Source organism: Callospermophilus lateralis, chromosome 9, assembly GCF_048772815.1.
Source record: "Callospermophilus lateralis isolate mCalLat2 chromosome 9, mCalLat2.hap1, whole genome shotgun sequence".
NCBI classification, from domain to species: domain Eukaryota; kingdom Metazoa; phylum Chordata; class Mammalia; order Rodentia; family Sciuridae; genus Callospermophilus; species Callospermophilus lateralis.
Genome location: NC_135313.1, coordinates 59,429,280 through 59,452,370, shown reverse-complemented (window position 1 = coordinate 59,452,370; position 23,091 = coordinate 59,429,280). Strand labels below are relative to the sequence as shown.

At 35.1% G+C, this 23,091-nt stretch overlaps 1 protein-coding gene across 1 annotated transcript in view; it reads right to left on the bottom strand.

Annotated features, from left to right (window-relative positions):
• Positions 1-329: 329 nt before the first annotated feature.
• Positions 330-23,091, bottom strand: part of Mettl8 (methyltransferase 8, tRNA N3-cytidine) — a 49,063-nt gene continuing 26,301 nt past the window's right edge. The window contains 8 exon segments of the mRNA XM_076865650.2: positions 330-1,389; positions 2,135-2,200; positions 2,334-2,396; positions 2,399-2,439; positions 6,743-6,882; positions 8,663-8,726; positions 12,825-12,874; positions 13,861-14,216. Of these exon segments, the coding sequence (XP_076721765.2) occupies positions 1,199-1,389; positions 2,135-2,200; positions 2,334-2,396; positions 2,399-2,439; positions 6,743-6,882; positions 8,663-8,726; positions 12,825-12,874; positions 13,861-14,216 (971 nt within the window). The 3' untranslated portion in view covers positions 330-1,198.

Sequence of the window (23,091 nt, the reverse complement as noted above, 5' to 3'; positions counted from 1 at the left end):
ATACATTCTGGTGGTAAATCAATTAAGCTGCCCTGCCCCAGTTCAATAAGAGATGAACCCAAGACCTAAGCTGGACCGATTCTATTCCTCTAGAAAACTGAATTTCAAATAATTTGAAAAGGAAAAACAGATGGAACTTAATTATTCCAATGATGGCCCTTTCAAGAAATTGCCCATTTCTTCCAGATGCTGGGACTCACAATCAAAGTTCACTAGCTAATGAGTTCTCCATGTGAGTATTTGTTCATATATTATCTTATACATGATTTAGAGGTTTAGGATATGCACATTTTGCTTTGCCAGCTAGATTCTACTTATGCTTCCCAAAGACAGGGCTGGATCTTTATTGATTATATTATTTTACATAATTCAGCACAACATAAAGTACTCAGTAAATATTATGTAATGAAAGACCAATCTTAGAAACTCCATTTTTACAAAGTGAAGTTTGTAAACCAACATGTGTCCTTTGAGGCAGTGGAGTAAATAAATCTTTAATTGCTATAGGAATTTTCTTGGTTATGACAGTTGTCCTAAAGAGAATCTACAACAACTTGTACATCTAAGAATAGCCTAAAAGTAATGTTAGCTTGGCCATACTTCCCCAATTTTAGAAAAGAAAGAGAAACTAAAATTGCATTTCAGACATAATAGTTTTTGAATCAAAAAACAAAAATACCAAACCAAACCAAACATACAAACAAAGAAAGCTTTGGGGGAAAAATAATAATATATCTTGATCTTGGGCTTGTAGCTTTCCCTAGAAACATGACATACTGCCTATCTGCCACGAGATGACAACAGAGGAGGGCTTGACTGGGAAAAATGCTTTACTAAGCCTATATACATAAATATAGAAGATGATTTTTCTGCTTCTTAAAAAATGGCAGGTTATGGTTTCTCAAAATTATCTGATTTATTTTAGTAATTTAATTGAATGTTTTTAAAACTCAGGGAAAAGCAAAATTGTTAGATGTAATAAACCCAAACAAGCTTGGGTATCAAGTTTTGAAAACACAGAAAGTGGTACACTCTTCCAAATCACTTAATTGTGCTTCAAATGCGCGAAGAGCTCACCCATGATAAGACAGAAGGAAACAAATTCTCTTCTTCTTATTGTCTTTTGAGAAATGAAAGATTTGCAGGAGCCTTTGGATAGTGTAGTCTTCTGGCTTTGTACTTCATCATGGTACATAGTTCAGTGGTGAGAAAAGAATGAAAATATCAATTTGGAGTTATTTTGGCTTGGGTGTAATGGTTTCTGGAATTTTCCTTGAACCCACACACGGTGCATTTTCACTTGTTTTTTCCTATTAACTTGTAAGCGATGATCAACCAGATTTTGCTTTTCATCTAGCCCAGCCTTGCAGAACAAACGGTGGACTTCCCCTGTGAGACAAAAATGGCAAAGACAGGACATATGACTAAGGAGGAGGTAATGAACAATGGAATATTAGTGAAATGTTTGACATTCAAATTAATTTATACCAAGAAACACTGTCCAATACAACTAGGTAAAAGAATCTGTGAAACCAAACAGGTTTCTTCTACCTTAGAAAAATATACCAAGCATGAACAGACTAACACAGCAGGCATAAATGGATACACAAAACTATTGGTTGCTTCTTTCAATATTTGAAAAGTGCTACCTTTCTGAGCTTTTTTGTTGGTTTACAGAGACCCTAAATGATACGTTATAAGAGTACTTACATAAGTTTGGGGAAGTCTTTAAATGCAGAATTCATTTGGTACTGTCAGAAATGCTTTTTTAAAATGAGAAATTGACTAGAGGTAAGTAATTTTCTATAGACTTATAAAATTCCCTCTTTTGGCTGTGGAATATTATCAATTTTTCATATCCAGGCTAACAATATCTCCAAAATTACATATTGCACCTTTACTTGAGTTGAGAGTATAGCAGGTGATTCTTTAAAGTAGTTTTAACTGGAAGAAGATTAAGAGGCAAAAAGGCCATTTTCAAGTTTTTATGTAGATTACAAGCACCAAACTATGAAGCTATCCAATATTTAATCATGACTAAAGCCTCAAATTTATAGCTTTTGAGTTTCTCCATGCAAATAATAACCAAAAAGAGTTTTTCAAGATAATTATTTCCTCTTGTAGGTTAGCATACCTTTTGTAAAGAAATACGCTCTGGTACCATCTCCTCGAACATAAAAATTTTCAGATAAACAATGCCCTAAAAAAAGAAAAGAAAAGAAACACTTGGTATTTCTTAAAAAACAAAAACCTCAAACAACCTGACATGAAATAGATAAACAGAACATTCTTTAAAACACATACAAATAACCCCAAACTGAATATATCATTACCCTTTTTAAAACGAAGCTGGGTATTATCGTATCTCCCATAGTCCCGAAATAACAGCATTCCCCAGGCTTCAGCAACTTCGACAGCCGGTTGACAACACCTTGCATCCTTTGAAAACAAAGCAAGATACCCTGTTTGTGGAAATCTTCTGCCAGATTTAACCTTCTTAAAAACAAAGTCAGAGAAGCTCAATAATGCCAAAGAAATTTAAATCATCAGTGTAAAGGCAACAAAAACAAACATATTGTGTGAAGAAGGAATTAAAAAAAAAAAAAAGAGCCAGGTGTGGTGACACAGGCCTAGGGGATCAGGAGGCTGAGGCAGGAGGATTCCCAAGTTCAAAGCCAGCCTCAGTATTGGTGAGGCACTAAGTAACTCAGCAATACCCTGTCTCTAAATGAAATATAAAATAGGACTGGGGATGTGTGCTCAGTGGTTGAGTGCCCCTGAGTTCAATCCCTGGTACCCTTCGCCACCCCAAAAAAAGCACCATTGACTTGCTAAATGACCAGATTCAAAAGCCCTACAGTTTCAAGAAATCACCCAAATGACCCTTCATACAGTTTGATATATGATGCCGAAAGCTGAACTACAAAATGTTTAGATGTCTCTTAATATTTAAGCAAAGCAAGGTTGTTCTGAGGGAGACAAAAAGTGAAGATACTTCATTTTCCTTGCAAAATAAAAACTACGCCACAGTCATTCCAAATTGTACATTATCCAGACAGGGATTATCTTTCCCTAAAATTAGTTCATTCTTCTGATTAATTTTTTGTTCAAAGGTACTCTCATTCACTTCATGAAGGAGAGGTAATTTTTCTCTTCTTCTATCCTATCTATGTGGGCATTAAATTCTACATCCTCTCTCTCTTGTGCTTTTTCTTTTTTCTTTTTTTAATGACATCTTTGTTGTTTTCTCTCTTTCCCCCCCCCCATTGGAACTCCCTTAGTACAGACCCCTCACTTCCTAACATGCTTTTTATTCTCCCATCAATTCTCTCTGCACATTATTAGTGAATTATTCTGCTTAAAATGGTTGTTTTGACCATCAATCTCCTTGTTTACAAATTTTTGTGATTTTTAACCCATAGGGCAAATTTTTATTTCTTAGCAGAGTTCTTAAGATCTCTTACTAATGACCCCAATGAATCCCTCCAACATCCTTTCTACTATTCCCAATCTGAAGCCCCTCCTCTAGCCACACTGTTACATGCTTGGTTCTGAGCACCTATTCCTCATTGAAACCAATGCTTAAATGGTTTTCTCTCTCAAAAAAAATCTTTTCTCCTTAATCCCAATTCCTACCTCAATACTGGAAAGCCTTATGCTTTCTTCCTTTTATTCTACTCCTATGACTTGCAGTCAAATATGACTCCTTACAATTGCTTAACTTTGTGTTTGGGGTTACTTGTTCATGGTGCATGTGTTATGCGCCAGGGATGGCAGATTCATATCTCATGTCAATATTGAGTGAGTGGCATTAGTTGCCTATGGAGTTCTGTTCAGGACTCACAGAGCCCACTGGGAATGACAATCAAAGTACAAAACTGATTATCAATGTCTGCCATGGGCAGAGAATGGTAAATGGCAGCCTGTGTTGTCCTTGTTGTCTCTGCTTTATCCAAGCTACTTAAAGTTGCTGAGGTTTTCTACTTTGAAAACGAGGAGTTTAGATTTGTTAATATGTAAATTACTTCCAATTACTTTAATATGTAAATTAAAACACTGTTCAGTGGAATAGAGGGGTGTAAGCCATATTATATCATGTTATGAAGGAAGTAGATGATGAGAAAATGAAAGCTACTATGAAAACAAGAAAAATATGACAGAGATTGTAGATTAGGTGAAAAGTCCTTTAAAAAAATGGGAACATAAGTACACAAAATGGAAAAAGAAATATATTTTTTCCTTGTTTATTATAAATCATTTTCATATTGTGCTTATATCCTTGGGCTTTGTCAATGAAAGAAAACCATACCTAACCCTTAAAATATTCGCTTTCAGGATAAATGTTTTATGTATATAGCAAAAGTTCTGTAATTGTTAATAAAACAAAGATGAAACTAAAATGCAAAAAAATAAAAACCATGGACTTCAAAATACAGCCACCTCCGTCTGCACATCCTTTCCTCCAACTATCCTCTAATGTCTGGGCTCATGGATAAAGGTAAGGAGCAGGGCACTGTTCTTCTTGAGCATCCTGGTTTTGGGTCAGACTGCAGTTCCAGAGCTGCTTCCTGAGAACCGCAGATGGGACCAGGCTGGAGAAGAGGTGAACAAGACAAAAATGGGAGAAAGCCCTTTTTCTTTCTTTTTCCTGCTTGGGCTGACTCTGCTATCTTCTTCTCTGCTGGAGGGAGATGATGAGAGGGAAGGATGGGACAGGACAATTGAAAAGAAGAGATTTAAAACATGAGTATTTGTAGATTATCTGCTCTATGCTTGGATCTACAGGAAGTATCTTATACTTTCATTTCAATAAACCAGGACAACTAGCTTTTTTTTTTCCCCCCTGTAGCATCCTACGTTTTTTTTTTTTTTTTTTTTTTTTTCATTTCAGCTGGAACCTCCAGACTCAGGGTCTAGCTGAACTGCTGGCTATTTATTTGTGTCTGAATTTTCCAAGCTGCCAAACTACTCTTTTAGAACTTTCCTAGGGGCAAATCCATGATTATGATCCTAAATGATTCTAAAGATACTGCCTTGCCTTTTCACGTACCATTGTCCCTCTTTTAATAAATTTACTTTGATTTGATTTATTTTGAGACACAGTCTTACTATGTTGCCAAGGCTATTCTTGAATTCCTGGCTCAAGTATTCCTTCCACCTCAGCCTCCCAAATAACTGGGACTACAGGTATGTGCCATCACACTCAGCTCATCCACTTAATTTTTAGATCATTTCCATGTAGGTTAGAAAGTGGTACTGACATGATATATCTGAATTTATTTTCTAAAAAAAAAACATAATGAAATACTGTACTATAAAAACAATCATTCCTAAGACATCTACTTCCCCTTTTCTTTAACATTCAATTCAAATAATGAGAAAATACTTGATCTAAACTAATTTCAAATAGTTTTTATGTAGTCTTATTTTGAATTTATACATTTCCTGTTATAGGTACCAAATAGGAAATATTATTTTTTACCCACCTACACCATACTTTTAACTATTCATATAAAGAAACAAAAAACATATATGACATTTTCTACTAGTTCCTGAACAATGCCAACAGATTAACAAATTAGCAGAAATGAAATAAGGTATAGAAACTGAAGAAAAGTTAGCTTCATGGAACCAGGTACATATATCAGGTAGAATCTTCTTTCAGATTTATTTGGAAATCTAATTCATTCTCCAAAATAATCAAAGTGCTTATCTCTGGGAAGTAAAACAACTTTAAAGCATCCTAGTGATCTCATAATTGCACAGAAAGAAGCACGCAGTAACTCAGATTCTTTGGGAGAGGGTCACAGTCATCAAACATAAAGTGCTTGATGTGATCTGGGCCTGTATACTGCAAAAAAAAAAAAAAACAGTTTTAAGAAACCTTATATAAGAACAAGTCCTGCCACCAGCCACACATATGATTTAATACACAGAAGGTGGCACAATTTTAAAAGAGGTGATCATTATAATTGGTAATAATATTCTCTTTATGTTTCCAGAGAAAAGCTGCATTTACAGCTTTAAAATATTGTGCAAACATAAAATCTCAGTCATAAATATTTAGGGGGCTGGGGATATAGCTCAGTGGTAGAGTGCTTGCCCAGCATGCACAAGGCCCTGGGTTCAATCCCTAGCACTGTGGAAAAAACAAACAAACAAAAACAAAACAACTTTATCTATATTTATATATGCAGATATAGTTGAATAATGGCACTGGGCTCACCTTAAATCATAAAGGTCTACGGATAATCCAACAAATTGCTATGACCTCTAATTTCTTAGTGGGCTTCTTTAAAACAAAAGTTCAAAAGCCCATCAACAGACCTGTGTTAAGCCAAACAGATCCACAGCCCACCTCTTCACAAACATTTAGGAGGATGCTAAATCAAAGATGTTTGTTTCTGATCACCAAGTACAATTTCCCTCTTGGGAGTCTATTAGGCTGTTCTGAATTTGTAATTTCCTTGAAGCACTGTCACTTTTAATAGGTATGTGTCTTGCCAGAATATGTTCACTTCATTCTGACAGTGACAGAAAGCTCGCTAATGAAGTAGTTTGACCAGTTTCTTTCTTAAAGTCTGAAAAAAGAAAAAACTGCATTTAAAAGGCTGCATATTATACATAATGTAGTTCACTAAATGATAAACTCAAGAATTGTCATTTTTGCTTTGATAGTTTCAAAAACCACTAGTGATAAAGAAGCTTTACACATTTGATTTGCCCTTTCGTCTTCATTTACCTGTCAGGATGAATAGAAGAGAGCACAAAGACAAGGAGAATGACATCCAGGATCCCATCTGGAAAAGGGTAGGGTAAGCCATCATTGCACACATCATGAACAAAGGCAGAACACTGGGCTGCTCTGTAGGATGAGTGTGACTGTCATGATAAAGGAATAAAAAGAAAAAGAAAAAAAAAAGGAGTTAGCTGATTTTTAAAAAATAAAAAGGTCAAATTTTTACTTTTTCTCCCAAGAGTCTTCTCTCTGTAAATTTGAATACACTTTATTGCCAGTTCATTTTTCTATTAGCTTAGTTCAGGCTGCCCTAAAAAATCAAGTCTAGTACCTAGATCTAATAACAAATATTTTTTGTAATCCCTCTTTGAATTTAGGAGTAGGGCAGGTCTTATGAGTCAGTAGGCAGTTGTTAGAGGCCTAACCTGTGTTGTTTAGAGGCACTAAGATGTTCCTCAACTCTCCTACTGCTTTTTCCATATCTCTTTTGGCTTAAAATACAAATATCCTATAGCACATAATAAAAATTAGATAATGGTAATGGTTGCACATTTCTAAATACACTAAAAGCCATTGAATTGTATACTTCAAAATGGGAATAGTATGTGAACTATATTTCAATAAAGCTATAATTTAAAAAAAATGCATTAGTCACACACACACACACACACACACACACACACACACACACAATTTGTCTACAGAAATATCACCAGATGTAAATACAGGAACACATCATGTTGATTCACCCTAGGAAGTGATTCTGGTGTATTTATTTCTTTTCCATTAGGCTTTTTTTTTTTTTAAGATTTTTTTTAAAGATGGACACAATATCTTATCTTTACTTATTTTTATGTGGTGCTGAGGATCAAACCCAGTGCCTCACATAACCCCAGCCCCTGTTTTTTATTTTTTTACTATGGAAAATGTTTGCAATGAATAAGAATTACTCTTATTATCAGAAATCTAATTTTTACTTAATTTTCTTTTTTTCTGCAATACTGAGGATTGAACCCACGACCTCATGCTTGCTAGGCAAGTGGTGTGCCACCTAGCTACAGTATTTAATTTTTTGAGACAAGGTTGCTTAAGCTAGCTTCAAATTTGTGATTCTCCTGTCTGAGCATCCAGAGTAGCTAGGATTATATGGGCCACTGCACTTGGCTTTTACTTACTTTTTAAAAGTTTTACTCAACTATGTGTTTACTGTACATTTTTGTTAGTAAAATTTCCTTTCCTTTTTGTTAAAATTGTCTCTTCATTCTAAGGTAGTACTCACTACCATTCAGGGATTTGTGCAATAATCTTAGGTTTTCCACTGTTTTTCTTATAGTCTAGGACAGTCTTATAGCTTTAGAGACAGATATGAATAAGATGATCTTGTAGGATTTAACAGAAAATTTCAATTTTGGGGGTGGGAACTTGTTTATCCATATGAAAATTATAACTAATTTTAACTGATCTCCTTTGAACTTAAACAAGTTGTTTGGAGTACAGTCACATTCATAGACATGAATTTTGTAGGTCAGTACCATTTTGGTCATCTCTGTGTGCTGTTGGCTTTTCTAGGTCTACCAGTTCCTTGAAATCTATCTTAAATTTAAGACAAGTTTGGGGCTGGGATTGTGGCTCAATGGTAGAGCACTTGCCTAGCATGTGTGAGGCCCTGGGTTCGATCCTCAGCACCACATAAAAGAAATCATAAATTTTTAAAAAAGTTATTAAAAAAATTTAAGACAAGTTTTATTGCTTTAGGATAATTAATATCTTAGGCAGTCATGACATGATTCTCAGAAGTCATAAAAATTCAGTTAAAAATGGTTACAGATAATATTTGATTTAGAAACATTTCAAAAGAATTCCTCAAAAGCAAATAAATTTGACCTTATTAAATGGACTCCTTAAAGAAAATATAAAGTGTACCTTTACAAGCTCTATAGCTCCAGAGGCAAAATCACAACAATAAAGAAAGGATTCTGGGGTGTTCCTATGAAAAAGGAAGAAGGATTTAAATCTAGAGTCCAAACATGGTCAGGTTAGAAGAAAACAAACTATAGATTTGATTTATTGGTAACTACTTCTTTAATAAAATTTTGGATGACACTTGGCTTGTCATTTCTCCTTTTTGAATATCACTTCCTGTACTGATTGAGACTTATTAATTACAGGGTAACTTTCAAGCTCCTGTTCCGGTTTTAAGGCCACCCATTAGTTGGGCCTATTTGCTTCATAAAAAGTCTTAACTCATTTCAATTGTCTTCTTTTGGATCTAAATACATTCTGTTTGATTTTAATTTTAAATATAGTAGCAATGACTGGTTAATCATGGGCAGGAATGTACTATGAAGTTTGTGGGCCAGTACCCTTCATGATCAGCCTCTGCAGGCTGGTATCAAATAATTCTTGAGTCATGTTATACAGAAACATGTCTGAATCACAGAAGGAGGTCACCATGTCTTTAGAGAGTAATTTTAAGTATGGTCCTGGCAGTCATCATATTCCCAACATGGGAAATCTCCAAGGCCAACATCCAACATTGCTCCATCTTCCTCCTTTTTCCCCCCAGCATGTACTGTAGTTCCTTAGCTTGGTCAGTCCTACGCTTTTCCAAAGACTCCCAGACTCTTCCTTCATTCCTCTTCCTTTCTGTATTACTCATTTGTCTCTTGGGCTTCTCACAGAAGCTCGAATGGGCAGAAACACATATGCACATTTATTTTATTTTAGACAGGGCCTTACTATGTTGCCTATGCTGGCCTTGAAACCTGGGCTCAAGCGATCCTCTTTAGCCTCCCAAGGAGCTGGTACTACAGGAATGTGCCATTGCACTGACCCACACACTTTTTAAATACTGTGTATATATGTATGGTCCTGGCTCTTGTGCATTGATGGTCTAGCTGGGATATGCAGAGAGGGCCAGCATTAAAGTTCTGAAGGGGGATGATAGCATTGCTAAGTAAGGAGAAGAAGCAATGGTATGACAGTTTAGAGGTGGAAATCACATGTCAGGAATTAGAAGCAGAGCTGATCCTGGAGAGCCCAAGCTGGTATGTGGCAAGACATAAAGGCAGGCCTGGAAGCACAAAATTAGAACCTCTAATTTGATTCAAGAGGCAATTCATAAGCACAAATATGAATTTAGCAAAATCTCATCCAGGCTCAGATTATACTCTTAAATGCTACTCACTGATGAATACTATGTTCACATATAATTCATTTATTCTGTGGCACTAGGAATTTGCATTCAATTTAAAATCTGTCAAAGTTGAAGTATAATAAATAAGACTTGGTTTTGAAAAGTTAACTGGTACTGAACCAAAGGTAAAACCTGAACTGCTTGATTTTTTTTCATCCATCTCATCAATATACTTCATTCCACCATTTACCCCTGTTGTTTCCTGTGAAATACATATAAATGTGATTTGTAATTTTCTAGGCGGTCACATGTGTTTGAAATGGTCTCAATTACCACTCAGATACAAACTGCACATGTGGTATAATGACTAAGGATGAGGATTATGGAACCAGACAGCTGAAGGTTTGAGTCTTGATTCTACCATTTAATTGTGTGACCAAGGGATAGTTAGTGACTTAAGGGATAATTGTATGACTGAGGATGTGACTTAAATTTGCAGTAGCTCTGTCCCCTCATCTTTAAAAGAGAGATAAATATGTCATCTAAAGTGGTTATGAGGACTGAATGAACTTACATAGTAAAGTTTCTGGAAAGGTACAGAGTAAGCACCCAATAAATGTTAGTCATTATTATATTGTTGTTGCTAATATTACCATTTCCACTATTATTAAAGGATATCTGCCTTGGCCTTTCAGGAACTAAAAAACTAACATGGTCCTCTAAAAACTTCAAAATAACTAAAAATGCTTTTTTGAACCCTGGTTTACTTAGCTTATTAATAAAAGTTCTGCAATCTACCTTTGAATATTTACTGAATACCCACAAGATATAGAACAGTCTAGGAACTAAAAGAAAGCATGTGCTACTTGCACATATCCTACTAGGACGGCAGCATGACCTCTGAGACAGAATTCCCACTACATCAGCAGCCCAAGTTGAAGTCTTGTGACCACCCAATGACTTTCTGTAAAATCAGTTGACTGCCCTGGCCCTTATCCAAGCAAGCAGGTGCAAATATCACTACTACTACCACACCACCAAGCATTCTCTTGGCAGGGGGTTTAAGAATCAAATGATCCTTGGAGAATGACCTAACCTCCAATTCCAGAGGTCTAATTATGGTAAGGTATTCTGAAAGGGTAAAATATTAATCCTATACTCTCCAAAAGTGACGAATATAATTTCTTAGTTGATTTTGGGGGATGACTAAGTCCATCTTTTGGAAAACTAGTCACTGGTTGTCTTTTAAAGATGAATGAATTATCTCAAATTATTGAGCTACCATGATTTCTAAAACATATGAAGAAAGAAAGACACAGCCAAGAAGCTAAGAGTCAGAAGTGAGGGGAAAAGAACTTGTAATTATTAGCTGGAGGGAGAAGTACAGAGGGAAAAATGCAACTAACAAGCAGGGAATTATTACAACTAACACGTGGGGAATTGGAGATTGAGCAGTCAATACACACTGAGCTCTATATCGTACTGTGGGACAACCTGAAAAATCATATTGGGACAAAATATGCTCTTTACCTCAAGAAATATAAAAAGAGTAGCTGGAACGATAAGGAATAAAGAAATGAGATGACAAATAATACCTTGAGAACAGCCGTAAAATAAAATGCAATCTAATTGCCAATAAAGTGAATTTAAGTGTATTAAAAGTTCAGATATTATTGGGGTGAAGGAACCTGGCAATGTTTCAGCCCTGAAACTGGAAAATGGAAAAGAGAATACAAAAAAAAAAAGGTAAAAAATTACAAAAAAAAAAAAGAAAGGCCATTCAAAACTGTAAATTTACCAGATTCACCTGTGCCTGGCCACTTTTAACTAGTCATGAATTAGATAACACTAGGGAATTACTATTCATTATGTTTGGTTTATAGAAGTGTTGGAGAATGTTCTGATTTTTTTGGTGACACATCTGAATAATCAACATAAAGTGTCATGATGTTGGCATTATGTTAATAATTATTGAACGAGGCAATGGGTTTATGGAAATTCACGGTCCTTGTCTTTGATTTTCCAGTGCTTTTAAATTTTCATAATAGAAAGTTTAAAAGATCACATTGTTAAATTAAAAATTATGCACAATAAATGAAAATTATATCAGTGGTTATGTTAGGATGATGGGTGATTTCCATCCTCTTTCCTCTAATGGAAATGTACTGTAATGTGCTTATGGCTGGTTTTATAGAGAAAAAATTATGTGAAAACTATTGTATAAACTTTGAAAAAGAAAACAACTTGACAAAGCAGCATAGTAAAAGATGTATGGCGAGTTTTATAAGGTATATCTTCTTCTTTATGGAAATACTAACACACAGAGGTGAGATGGTGAACAAGGTGGAAGGTCAGGAGAATATCACTGTCTCCATCAGCTGCTCTTCTTTTTTAAGATTTATGATTAGTTGCTGCCACTTCCAAACAATCTCAAGCCTAGACACAATGATCTGATGTGCAAAAGTCTTATATAGGGTGTTGCTTCAGAAAATACAACAAAATAAAATGAGGACTAAGGTGTAAACTTTAAACTCAATTTTCTATGTGTAAAATGACATCTAAGTATTCAGGAGGAACAAGCTATCTCTGAAGTTGAACAATTCATAACAGTTAAAACACACACACACACACACAAAAACAAAACAAAACAAAACAAAACAAAACAAAACAAAACAAAAAAAACCTCTTGCTCTTTTCTTGTCTTCTTATCCTCATAAACGCAGGCTTCAAACACATGGTGGATAACCCGTGTCTGTGAAATACCATTTTCAGAGTGATTCCAACTTCATGTAAATTAGTCACTGAGATTCTTTTGGAAGATGTTTTAGTTATTGTTTATGTGGGAATTAAGAACACCACTGGCATATACATGACAACATTTTTTCAAAATTTCTCAACATCTCATAAATATGCAAACTTCTGTAGGAGAAAACTCTAAATAAAACTCACTGCAAGGTGTTCAGTATTGGAAAAACACTATTTCCAGCACCACAGCCAACCTAAAATGAAGAGAATAAACAAATACCATGAATGCATTACATTTTCCACACAATGTCAAATTTTCTGTTTTTTAAAAACAAGAAGTTTACTAGATCTCTGGATATAGTAGGGCTTTCTATATTCAAAAACAATGAAATAAATCACAAGAATAACACTGAAAATTTGACTATGAAAATATCTTAAATTTGTATACACCAACCCCCAAAATAAACCACATTAAAACTTTTGCAATAAATATGATAAAGGCTAGGGCTAATTAAACCTATACCCAAAGACATTCTGCTACAGAAAACAATTTAAATGTCCAGTAGTATATAAATAGATATGTAAAAATTATAGTTTTCCACATAGTAAAATAATTTGCATTGAGGAAAATGTTTAGAGAGAACTTTTAAAGATAGGTAAAACTGCTTATGTTAAACAAAACCAAAGCAGAACCCCAAAATGTGTGTACAATATAAGCAAAAGGAGAAAAAAATCAATAAAATTTTAACAGTGTTTAAATCCTTTGGGGACTATAGATAATTTCTCTTATATGCTTCTTAGCAAATTCTCTGTAATCAACATATATTACTCTTTTAATCAGAAAGACAGGTCTTAGTTTTAAAAAATAGAAAACAAAGGTCTACACTAGATAGAGCATATTACATATTTCACTTATTTCTATTTCACCTAAAGAAGTAACAACAGAGAGAGTAAATATGAAGACCAAAACGTTATAAATAGGCAAAACTGCACTCACAGTAGAAATGAAAACAGTCAAATTTTTTTAAAAAGGGGGTAATAGAAATGAAACTGAAAGTCACAAATTAAAACTTGACTGATTAAAGATGTGAGTCCCTTAAGTATTATTTATGCATAAAAGTACACTGAGCACTTAGATTTGATCATTTTCCACCTAAAACATCTGGAACATTAATAAAACATATGAAACATGAATTTGAAAATGTTGTCACTTCCCATTATTGTCCCTTAAGAATAGTACCTCTAGTATTCTGAAATTGGCCCTGCTACCAGGAAACAATTCAGTCTTCAGGGGTCCTTTTCCAAGTTTTTTAGGGTCTAGGTTGGAAAAATCAGATCCTGCTTTGCTTGGGTCATCTGATGAGCCAGAACTTTTCTTAAAATGGTTTTTTTCTTCTTGTATTCTTGAGAAACAATTTGTGGCATTAGGTTTTATATGATCCCATGATGATTCTCTTGCATTCTCTTTAGTTTTTAGATCAATTGGAAGAATTTCAGGAAATTCCCTTAATAGCCAATTACGATTCTTGAAAAACTTATTCTTATGAATCTTGTAAAATACATCCCAGTATTTACTAGCTTCACTTTCATACTTATCTAAAAGAGAGGAAAAAAGAAAGTTATTTAACTATGAATCATATTTACTATTAGCTACTGTTTTGGTGACTATTTTTAATAAATACTGTTAAAAATATACATTGTCAATAATTACATTTATGATTGAATATCTTTAGTCTTATAATAATTTATTTATCTGATAAAAAATTAAAATTAGAGGTTTGCTTACTTCTCCTCAAATTATCAATAAGTGAATTAGTAGTTCTACCCCCATAATTCTGCTTTTATCTTTAACAGTATGGTCAGTTTTATGAGTATAATCATTGAGAATTACTTTCTATAGTCTAATATTGGAATCTTAACAATCACATATTTTACTAATAATCTTTGTGGATTTTTACTATCTTACAGAAAGGATACTGTTAAGAGTCTATAAACAAGTCAGGATGGCGCTGGCATTTTGCCAGAGAAATGTTAGAGTCTGTAAACAAGTCTGGATGGCGCCTGGCAAAATGCCAGAGGGAGTGGTTTGTGAAGTAATGCCAGCAAGCCATTAAGTGTGGAGATTCCTTATTGGTTGACTGCTGTATCTATTTTATGCTAATTAAGATAAGCTGTGTGGAATGTATAAATATCACTCCTGTCCTACAATAAACGGCTCCCATTCCTGCTGTATCAAGGTACACAAGTTGTTCGTCACCCCCTAGTTTGCTGCAGCCGGACTGCGGCAGAATACCTTGTTTTATAAGTTTCCATTTGACAAATGTGAAAATTCATGATCAAAACAGAAATTGCATAATTCAAATGATAAATTAGGTATGGTAGTACATGCTGTAATCCCTGCAACTGGGGAGGCTGAGGCAAGAGGATGGCAAGTTCAAGGCCAGCCTCTGCAACTTTCAAGGCCCTAAGCAACCTAGCAAGACCCTCTCTCAAAATAAAAAAAAAAATACAAAGGGGCCATGGGGCCAGGGTTAGGTCAAATGTCTCAAAGCTTCAGGCAATTCTTAGCCTCCTGATTCTTCCAATATGTACCTTACATTAAAATTTACTCCCAATCTTATTCATCCAACAAACATTTCTTGACTCCTATGAGATAACAGGCTAATCAATCCCCAGACTTAATCCATGAATTAAGAATTACTTTCAGGGCTGGGGCTGTAGCTCAGTGGCAGAGCACTTGCCTGGGCACTGGGTTCGATCTTCAGCACCACATTAAAAAAATAAATAAACAAAATAAAGGCATTCTGTCCATACACAACTACAAAAAATTAAAAAAATAATTAAAAAAATAATTACTTTCACCCAATATAGACACATAACATTTTAAAAATGGATGCAGATGATACAAAAGCTTTTTAATGGATATGGAGTATTTCCAAGATTTAGTTTTGGTGGGGAAAAGCAAGTTGTAAAACATCATATATATTATGCAACCATTCATTAAGAGAGAGGGGGGGCAAAGGAGGAGGAAAAATAAATGTGCATGTACACACAGAACCATTCATGTGTGTGTATATACACATTTACTTGTATAGGTACCAAATACCTCTGGAAGGGTAAGCACATATTAGTAACCTTGGATCTCTCTCAGGATATGAATGGAGGAGCTAGTAGGGATCATGATGTGGAGAATTTTCATTTGAATTTGATCCATGTGAATTTCCTAATTAAAAAAATAAATTAAAACTAAAAGATTCATATTCTTCATCATTATAAAGAAGCCCCTGTTCTCAGAACAAGCAGTTGCCTATGGTCAGGCTCATCATTGTTATATAGCCCTGTCCTGAAGCTTACAGTTTTCCTTTTCTTTCTTTCTTTTTTTATCTTTATGGCCTCCCATTATAGATCTCCACCCATCTAACCACAAGACTTCCTTCTCATCAAGACAATTGTATCCAGCAGCAGCAACACTGCTATGAAGTCAGGAACTCCAATTTGTACTTAAGATCTGAGAAATGAAAGTGAATCTTTATAACAAAAGAATTATGGGATGTTAAGTCCAAAACATGCTCACATCTGCACAAATAGAAGCAAGTCTATGTATGGTTTATCTAAAAATGTATATTTATCTTGAAAATAGTTCTATCTCCACTTTCAACAACTGGAGGGTACTTGATATACTGTGTAAGAAACAAAACAACCTTCTAAAAATTAGACTCAGGAGAAATTAAAAAACTGCCAAATTTCCCAAGGGTCTTTTTGAACCTCTTTCTCTTCCTTTGCCTTAGAAACACTCTCTTTGTAACTCATTCCACGCAGGAAGATTTTCTGCCTAATAAAAAGCAGCTAGAAGACCTATATTTAAAGATAAGAAGACCTACATTTAGTCATAGCTCTAGTATTTAGGTTTCCAAAGTCAAGTTACTTGAGAGGTAAATTTGAGCCTAATTACCAGTAACTAGAATACTATACCTTGATTAAGTTTGCATATATTCCCCTAGGAATTAATGGCGGTGAAGTAGAGAGTACAGGGGAATATCCTGGCAAACGTATGTGCATAGCAGTCCTGTTTGTAATAGAAAAAAGTGGGAAAGAATTCAAGTGCCCAACAACATGGGAGCAAATAAACCATGCAAGTCAAACAGGGCAACTTTTTACATAGTAATTCAAAAATAAAGGATAATTTACTAAGAGAAAAAAATCACATCACAGTAAGCACACTGATGGTAAGTTTAAAATTTATATTCATTCATCACAGATGAAAATTTGAAGCAATGATAAGAATTTCATAATTATTAGGTATACTGTTCTATCTTTTGTAAAATAGTATCTCTACATCTGACACAAAGATGAAGAATCTTAGCTGAATTCTTCATTCACCTAGCCTACAGTTTCCTCATTTAATGAGAAAGTTGAATTACAGTTCTCCAAATTAGTCTGCTTAGGCTCTAACAATTCTGTGTATTTTTCTATTAAGCCCCATGAATTCTTAAAAAAACAAACATTTTTAGTTTTACAAACAGCACAATCTTGAATTGGACTGCTGGTCTAAACACGAGCCTGTTGCTTTTGTTTTTTAAAGTTTATAAAGAAAATTAACCTGTAATAATGTGATTGCAATCTGTTTTAGATAACAAATATCTGAGGAATCTAAATTGAACCCCAGTGTATGCAATTTTTAAAAAGAACTCAATTACTATTAGAAAACAATGGTTAATGTTTGCTAATATATCTATACTTTCAAGCTGTTTTTCAAGTCTTTTCCTCTCAAAAATTACGAGAAAAAAATCAAACAATTACATGAACCATTATACCAATAACAACAATTAAAAATATCAATAGCTTTTAGAGAAAGACTGCCACTCATCTCTACTTCATTTTGAAATCACACTCAATTCCAAATAATGTTTATTTGAGGAGAGAAGAGTTAGCTACTGGCCTAATACTTGACTTGGGGTCCTTTAATTAGAAAGAATTGGTAAAGTGATTCTTTTTCTTTTTCCTTTCTCTTTTTGGTACTGAGAATTGAACCCAGGCATTCCAAGCCTCTTTTTCTTTTAATTTTGAGAAAGGGTCTCCCTAAGTTGATTAGGGCCTCACTAAATTGCTAAGACTGGCCTTGAACGTGTGATCCTCCTGCCTCAGCTTCTCATGTCACTGAGATTATAGGTGTATGCCATTATGCCTGGCCAGTAAAGTGATCAAAAAAAAATTTTTTTTTAAACAAAGGGTTTGAAAATCTCTGGTAATTATTTGGGCATATTTGTCTCCTTTTAAAAAATGGTCATTTAAACAGAAAAATCTATTTCAGTATTAGAAATTTTGGACTCACCTGAGAATTGGTTAGGAATGCAAATTCTTACATGATCCCTGTATTCACACCTTAACCCATGATGTATCAGACTACTCACCTGGCCAGGTGCCCATTTAAACTTATAAGGAATTCAGGAAGGCCCTGAATATGGGTAAGTATTAAAACAAATAAGGGCTAGGGGTGTAACTCAGAGGCCACTGGGTTTAACTGGTACCACCCCCTACCCAAAGATATACCATAGATTGCCAGGAAGTCTATGGAATAAAAATTTACCATATGACACTAACAAATTACTTGCTTTCCCCACTATTCCTAAGTAGACAGTGGAGTATTCAAACAACCAGTCATGTTTTTGAATGGATTACAGATGCACCTAGCTAGATGTCCTTAGAGATATCTGTGTTAGTTTGGGCTTTCTACTGTAGATATCTGTAATGTACCTTAAATCTCTGGGGTCAAACTAATACATTTATGAACTGAAATAAAGATGAATATACAAAAAATTACAATAATCACATATTAGATATTTATGGTATGTCAAGTAGTATGTCAAATGCTTTACTTGGACTACCCCCTCCCCATTTAATCCTAATAATATCTCCTATATAGACATTGCTATTCCAATTCATAAAAAAATCCAAGGTCAGAGGGGATAAAAAAATTCCCTAAGGTCACCTTGCTAGAAGGAGCAGAGTTACAACTTAGATCCTAAGTCTGTCAAATTCTGAAAATTGTGCTCTTAACCATTATATTAACTCCATCTTCCTAACACAAAGTCATGATCAACCCCCAAAATATCTCTGAAAATGATGTTTTTCTTTCCTCTCAATTATGAAACATAAAGATGAAAATTAAAACTTCAGTATGACTTCTAGTCAGTATAAGTAAATTGTAAAAAATAACATTGATTATATTTAACCTTCCTTAAATAGATCAGATGTACAGAATTAATTAAATCTTATTTTCATATTGTATGAAATATAAACTGTGCTAGGTTATATGATGAAATTATGATGAACAACAGTAATATAAAATACTCTGTAAGAATAGAAGTGTGAGACAGAAAGAAAAAAAAGAAGCGGCACCAATGGGTCTCTTACAGCTGTGCTTTAAGCAATATTTCAAATCAATGCTGGCAAATCCATAGTTCCCAGTGATGTGTGACAGCTTTTGAGGCCCCACGGAAGCTTAATCAAACTCATCATAATGATGAGCACGAGACAACAAACACCTTTGATGCATGATTTAATTTCCTGAACTGCATGAGTATCTGTGATAACAGTAGAAGTGGAGGAGTTACTCTCTGACCATGAGTGAAAAATGGTTTCAACCTGCTGTTAACCCCGCCACAAGTTCAGGTCAATAATGATAAAAAAAAGAGTATAGTTTTGAAAAATTTATATCAATTTGATCTTGTCTAAGTGACCTCCTAACAGGTGTATGAATCATTAATTTTTCTTGGAGAAACATTTTTTTTTTCTTTTTGCATTCCTAAGTTGCCAATTCAGGGGTAACTGCTCCGTGCCAGTGGCAGTAAAACGGGTGTAGTGATCTTTTTAACAAAGCCAGATGAAGCAACTTCTCAATTATTCACTTACTAAATTCAATACTGCTGAAGAAGGAATATGGCATACTAACTATACTTAAATATTCAGATTCATTCTGAATCACCCCGAACATCATAACTAAAAAACTGAATTAAACCATTTATGTATCTGGCATATATGATATGATTAATATGAATTATGAAAATTTATTCTAAGTTGCCATGTAACAAAAAGCAATTTGAAGTTATTTTTGCACATCAATTACGCAAATACCTGAGCTCTCAAAGTTGGAAATTTCCACATGTCACTGATGAAGTTCATTGTCTAATAAAAGAGAACTTTTAAATTTTCTAAATTAGAAGTGTATTTCTGAGAGTGCTGCATGAAACTTTAAACAGTCAAAGCCATCTTAGAAACAAGTAGTCTATATTTATCAGCACACAACTTTTAAGATAGGTTATCCATGATAGCAAGACAGGCTAGGTTAGCATTGCCACCTTCACTGATTAAGGGAAGCTAATGAGGGCTATCTCACGAGTTCAGTCTCTGCAACTACCTTTGCTTCAAAGAACTTTGCCATTCATTTTCTTTTTTTCATATAGAACATTCTCTTAAGTGGTAAGGTATTCACAAGGCAGGGTACAATAAGACTCTTATTATTTTACTTGATAGAGATGACCCATCCTAGGTAGGTAGTTATTTACAAAGATATTTTAAAGTGGAAATAGCATCTGCTTTTGTTATTAAGTTTAAAAAGCCTGGGCTGCGGTTATGGCTCAGTGGTAGACCACTTGCCTAGCACATGTGAGGCCCTGGGTTCAATCCTCAGCACCACATAAAATAATAAACAAAATAAAGGTATTGTGTCTATCTACAACTAAAAATACTTTTTTAAAAAAAGTTTAAAATACCTATTATATTAGCTATGTAACCAGCTGAGATATAACACACTGGAGATCTTCTTAGAAAACTATAAAATATAACCATGTAAAATCAAAACTGCCAAATATATCTTTCTCATTTCTGAGTTAACCTTCATTTAAAAGAAATATGAGCTATAATAAAATTTAAAAGTAATTACAAAAAGTAAATGTGGAATCAAAAATCTTTAATCTGGCAATCTAATTGAATGAAATATTACTAAGGAGAGCCTGAATGCTATGCATTTTAACCATAGAAACAAGATTGTCAATAATAATAAAAGATTATTATTTGTGACGCATAACTTCTTATTTTCAGGTTACGGGGGTGTTTCCTGGCATTGGTTCTCACCAACAGATGAGACAATAGGTGAGAAGTGGGAGACGGGAGTGACAGGAGAGTATAACAGAGAGAGACTAAGAGAAATGGGCCAGAATAGCCAGCATGGGAGAACAACCAGTATTTCCTCCCAGTGGCATTAATAAAGTGAGATAAGATCAATAAACAGTGCTCCTACTGAAAGAACGAACAAGGCTCATCGTTGAGGAACAGCTCTGCATATTTATAGAGCTGGGGGTGGTTTGACAGTTAAACAGTTGAAGGGTTTGACAGTTGGCATGGGGTGTTTTCTGATTGTGGGTAAGGATCATGTGAGTCAGCAGGGCTAGTCTGATTGGTGGGTAAGGATCATGTGAGCCAGCAGGGCTAGTCTGATTGATGGGTAAGGATCATGTGAGCCAGCAGGGCTCAACATTGAACAGCTCTTCTCCGGGGATGGGGAAGTTAGTCTTTGGAACTGGGGCGACTCCCAACACCTACTGTATAATGATCTGTACACAGAATACTTTGTGATGGGAGAGCTTGGCTCTTTAAAAACTTTAAAAACTCTTCTAGGTAAGAAAAGATGGTTAACAGAGGCAGTGGTGAAAGAGCCAGATCAAGGCTTCCTTGGGGTTCTCACAAAATTTGGGAGCAAAGCTTTTCAACAGTCTATTCACCCTGACCCATATTCATCAGAGAATATCAAATTGGAAGCCTCACCCATGGTTTCGGCAGAGTGGTAGGTTTATGAGCACTAGCAGAAACTGCACTATATGGCTCTCATTACAATGTCCTATCATTTGACATAGTTCCTCAGAACACAAGTCTCCCTGCAGCCTCAGCTACTTCTCTGTGCCACCTTGCTTTAAGTGTGATAAGATGGCCACTTCATAACGCACTCCTTCCCCTACAGTGGTTCCCTGACACACAAGAAGCCCACTGCACCAAATTGTGTTATGGGGGAAAACAGAGGGGACCCAGCAGAAACCTGTACACCTTTGAGTCATTTTGAAATGGAATCTTTTGCTCCGCTTCTTCGGAGCAGCTAGAAAACTTCCACAGAAAAGAATGGACATACTAATAAGCAAATCAAATGCCTCAACGTGGCACCATAAGCCTTCTCTTGCCTGCTTTTCCTGTTTCTATAGAGAAAGGCCAGTCACCACCTTTCTATTTTGGTCACACTATGGTTCTGTGGGAACTGTCATTTTCCTTTACTGCGGTTTCCGAGGCCCTAAAATAACCTTCTCATTAGCTTCACTCAAGTTCATTGTTAACATAAATAGGACAAAATAGGCAGCCGTGTACAGAGCACTTTAAAGGAACAGTATCAGCCATGCTCATCTATCTATGATCTGAACAGATATATTCAAAAGAGGGTTAAAAAAAAAAAACTTGTTTTTTTTTTTTTTTTTTGCATTATCAGGAAATACACTGTGGATCATTTTCAGCTTCCTGGAAGTGAATTAAAATGACTGATAACTTTTAATTCAGTTTAGGCTTGACTCTCTCTGTCAAATCCAGGTGGCCACTAGCAGAAGTTTGAGTAATGTGGAAAATATGTCTGTGCAGCTGCTGGAAAAGAAGCAAAGTTATACTTCCTCAAAAACAGTGTGACAGAGTCCTGCAAAGGAATGCAATGTTGGCTGATCTGTAGGCAGTGTCGCCACTGGTATGCACCCTCAAATCCAGCCCCAACACTCCCTGGCCATATTCCATCGTGGGACTGCACGGTTGGAACTTATAAAAACAGAATGATTCCACCGTGAATCAGGTGCTCTTCTTTACTGTCCATCCCCAAAGACACATTAATGTCTAGGAGGAGGAAGAAGAACTACCTATAAGGCATAGCAAACAATGACAGAGGTTAAGATAGGTTATCCATGATACCAAGAGAGGCTAGGTTAGCATTGCTATATCTTCACTGATTAAGGGCAGAGCTAATGAGGGCTGTCTCACTAGTTCAGTCTCTACAACTACCTTTGTTTCAAAGAACTTCAGCCTCAACTGTAGACTAAAGTTACTAGAATAATAGTTAACCACCAATGGAATTGATGATTTTTGCTGTTTGGCTTACACAGGAAGCAAACACTTTTCTCTGGGAGTTTCAGGACAGCTATCAATCTATGAAAAAAAAAATTACCTTAGAACTTGTAGAATATTTTCTGTAAGGACCAGGTAGTAAGTTCTTTGGTCTTTGTTGAACACATTCAGTTTCTGTTGTTATTTAACTCTGTACTTATAGCTCAAAAGCAGCCATAGACAGTATGTCAAGAGATGAGTAAGTCTGTTTTCTAATAAAAATTTATAAAAATAGGAAGCAGGCTGGATACGGCCCATAAGCAATAGTTTGCTGACTCTCACTTTA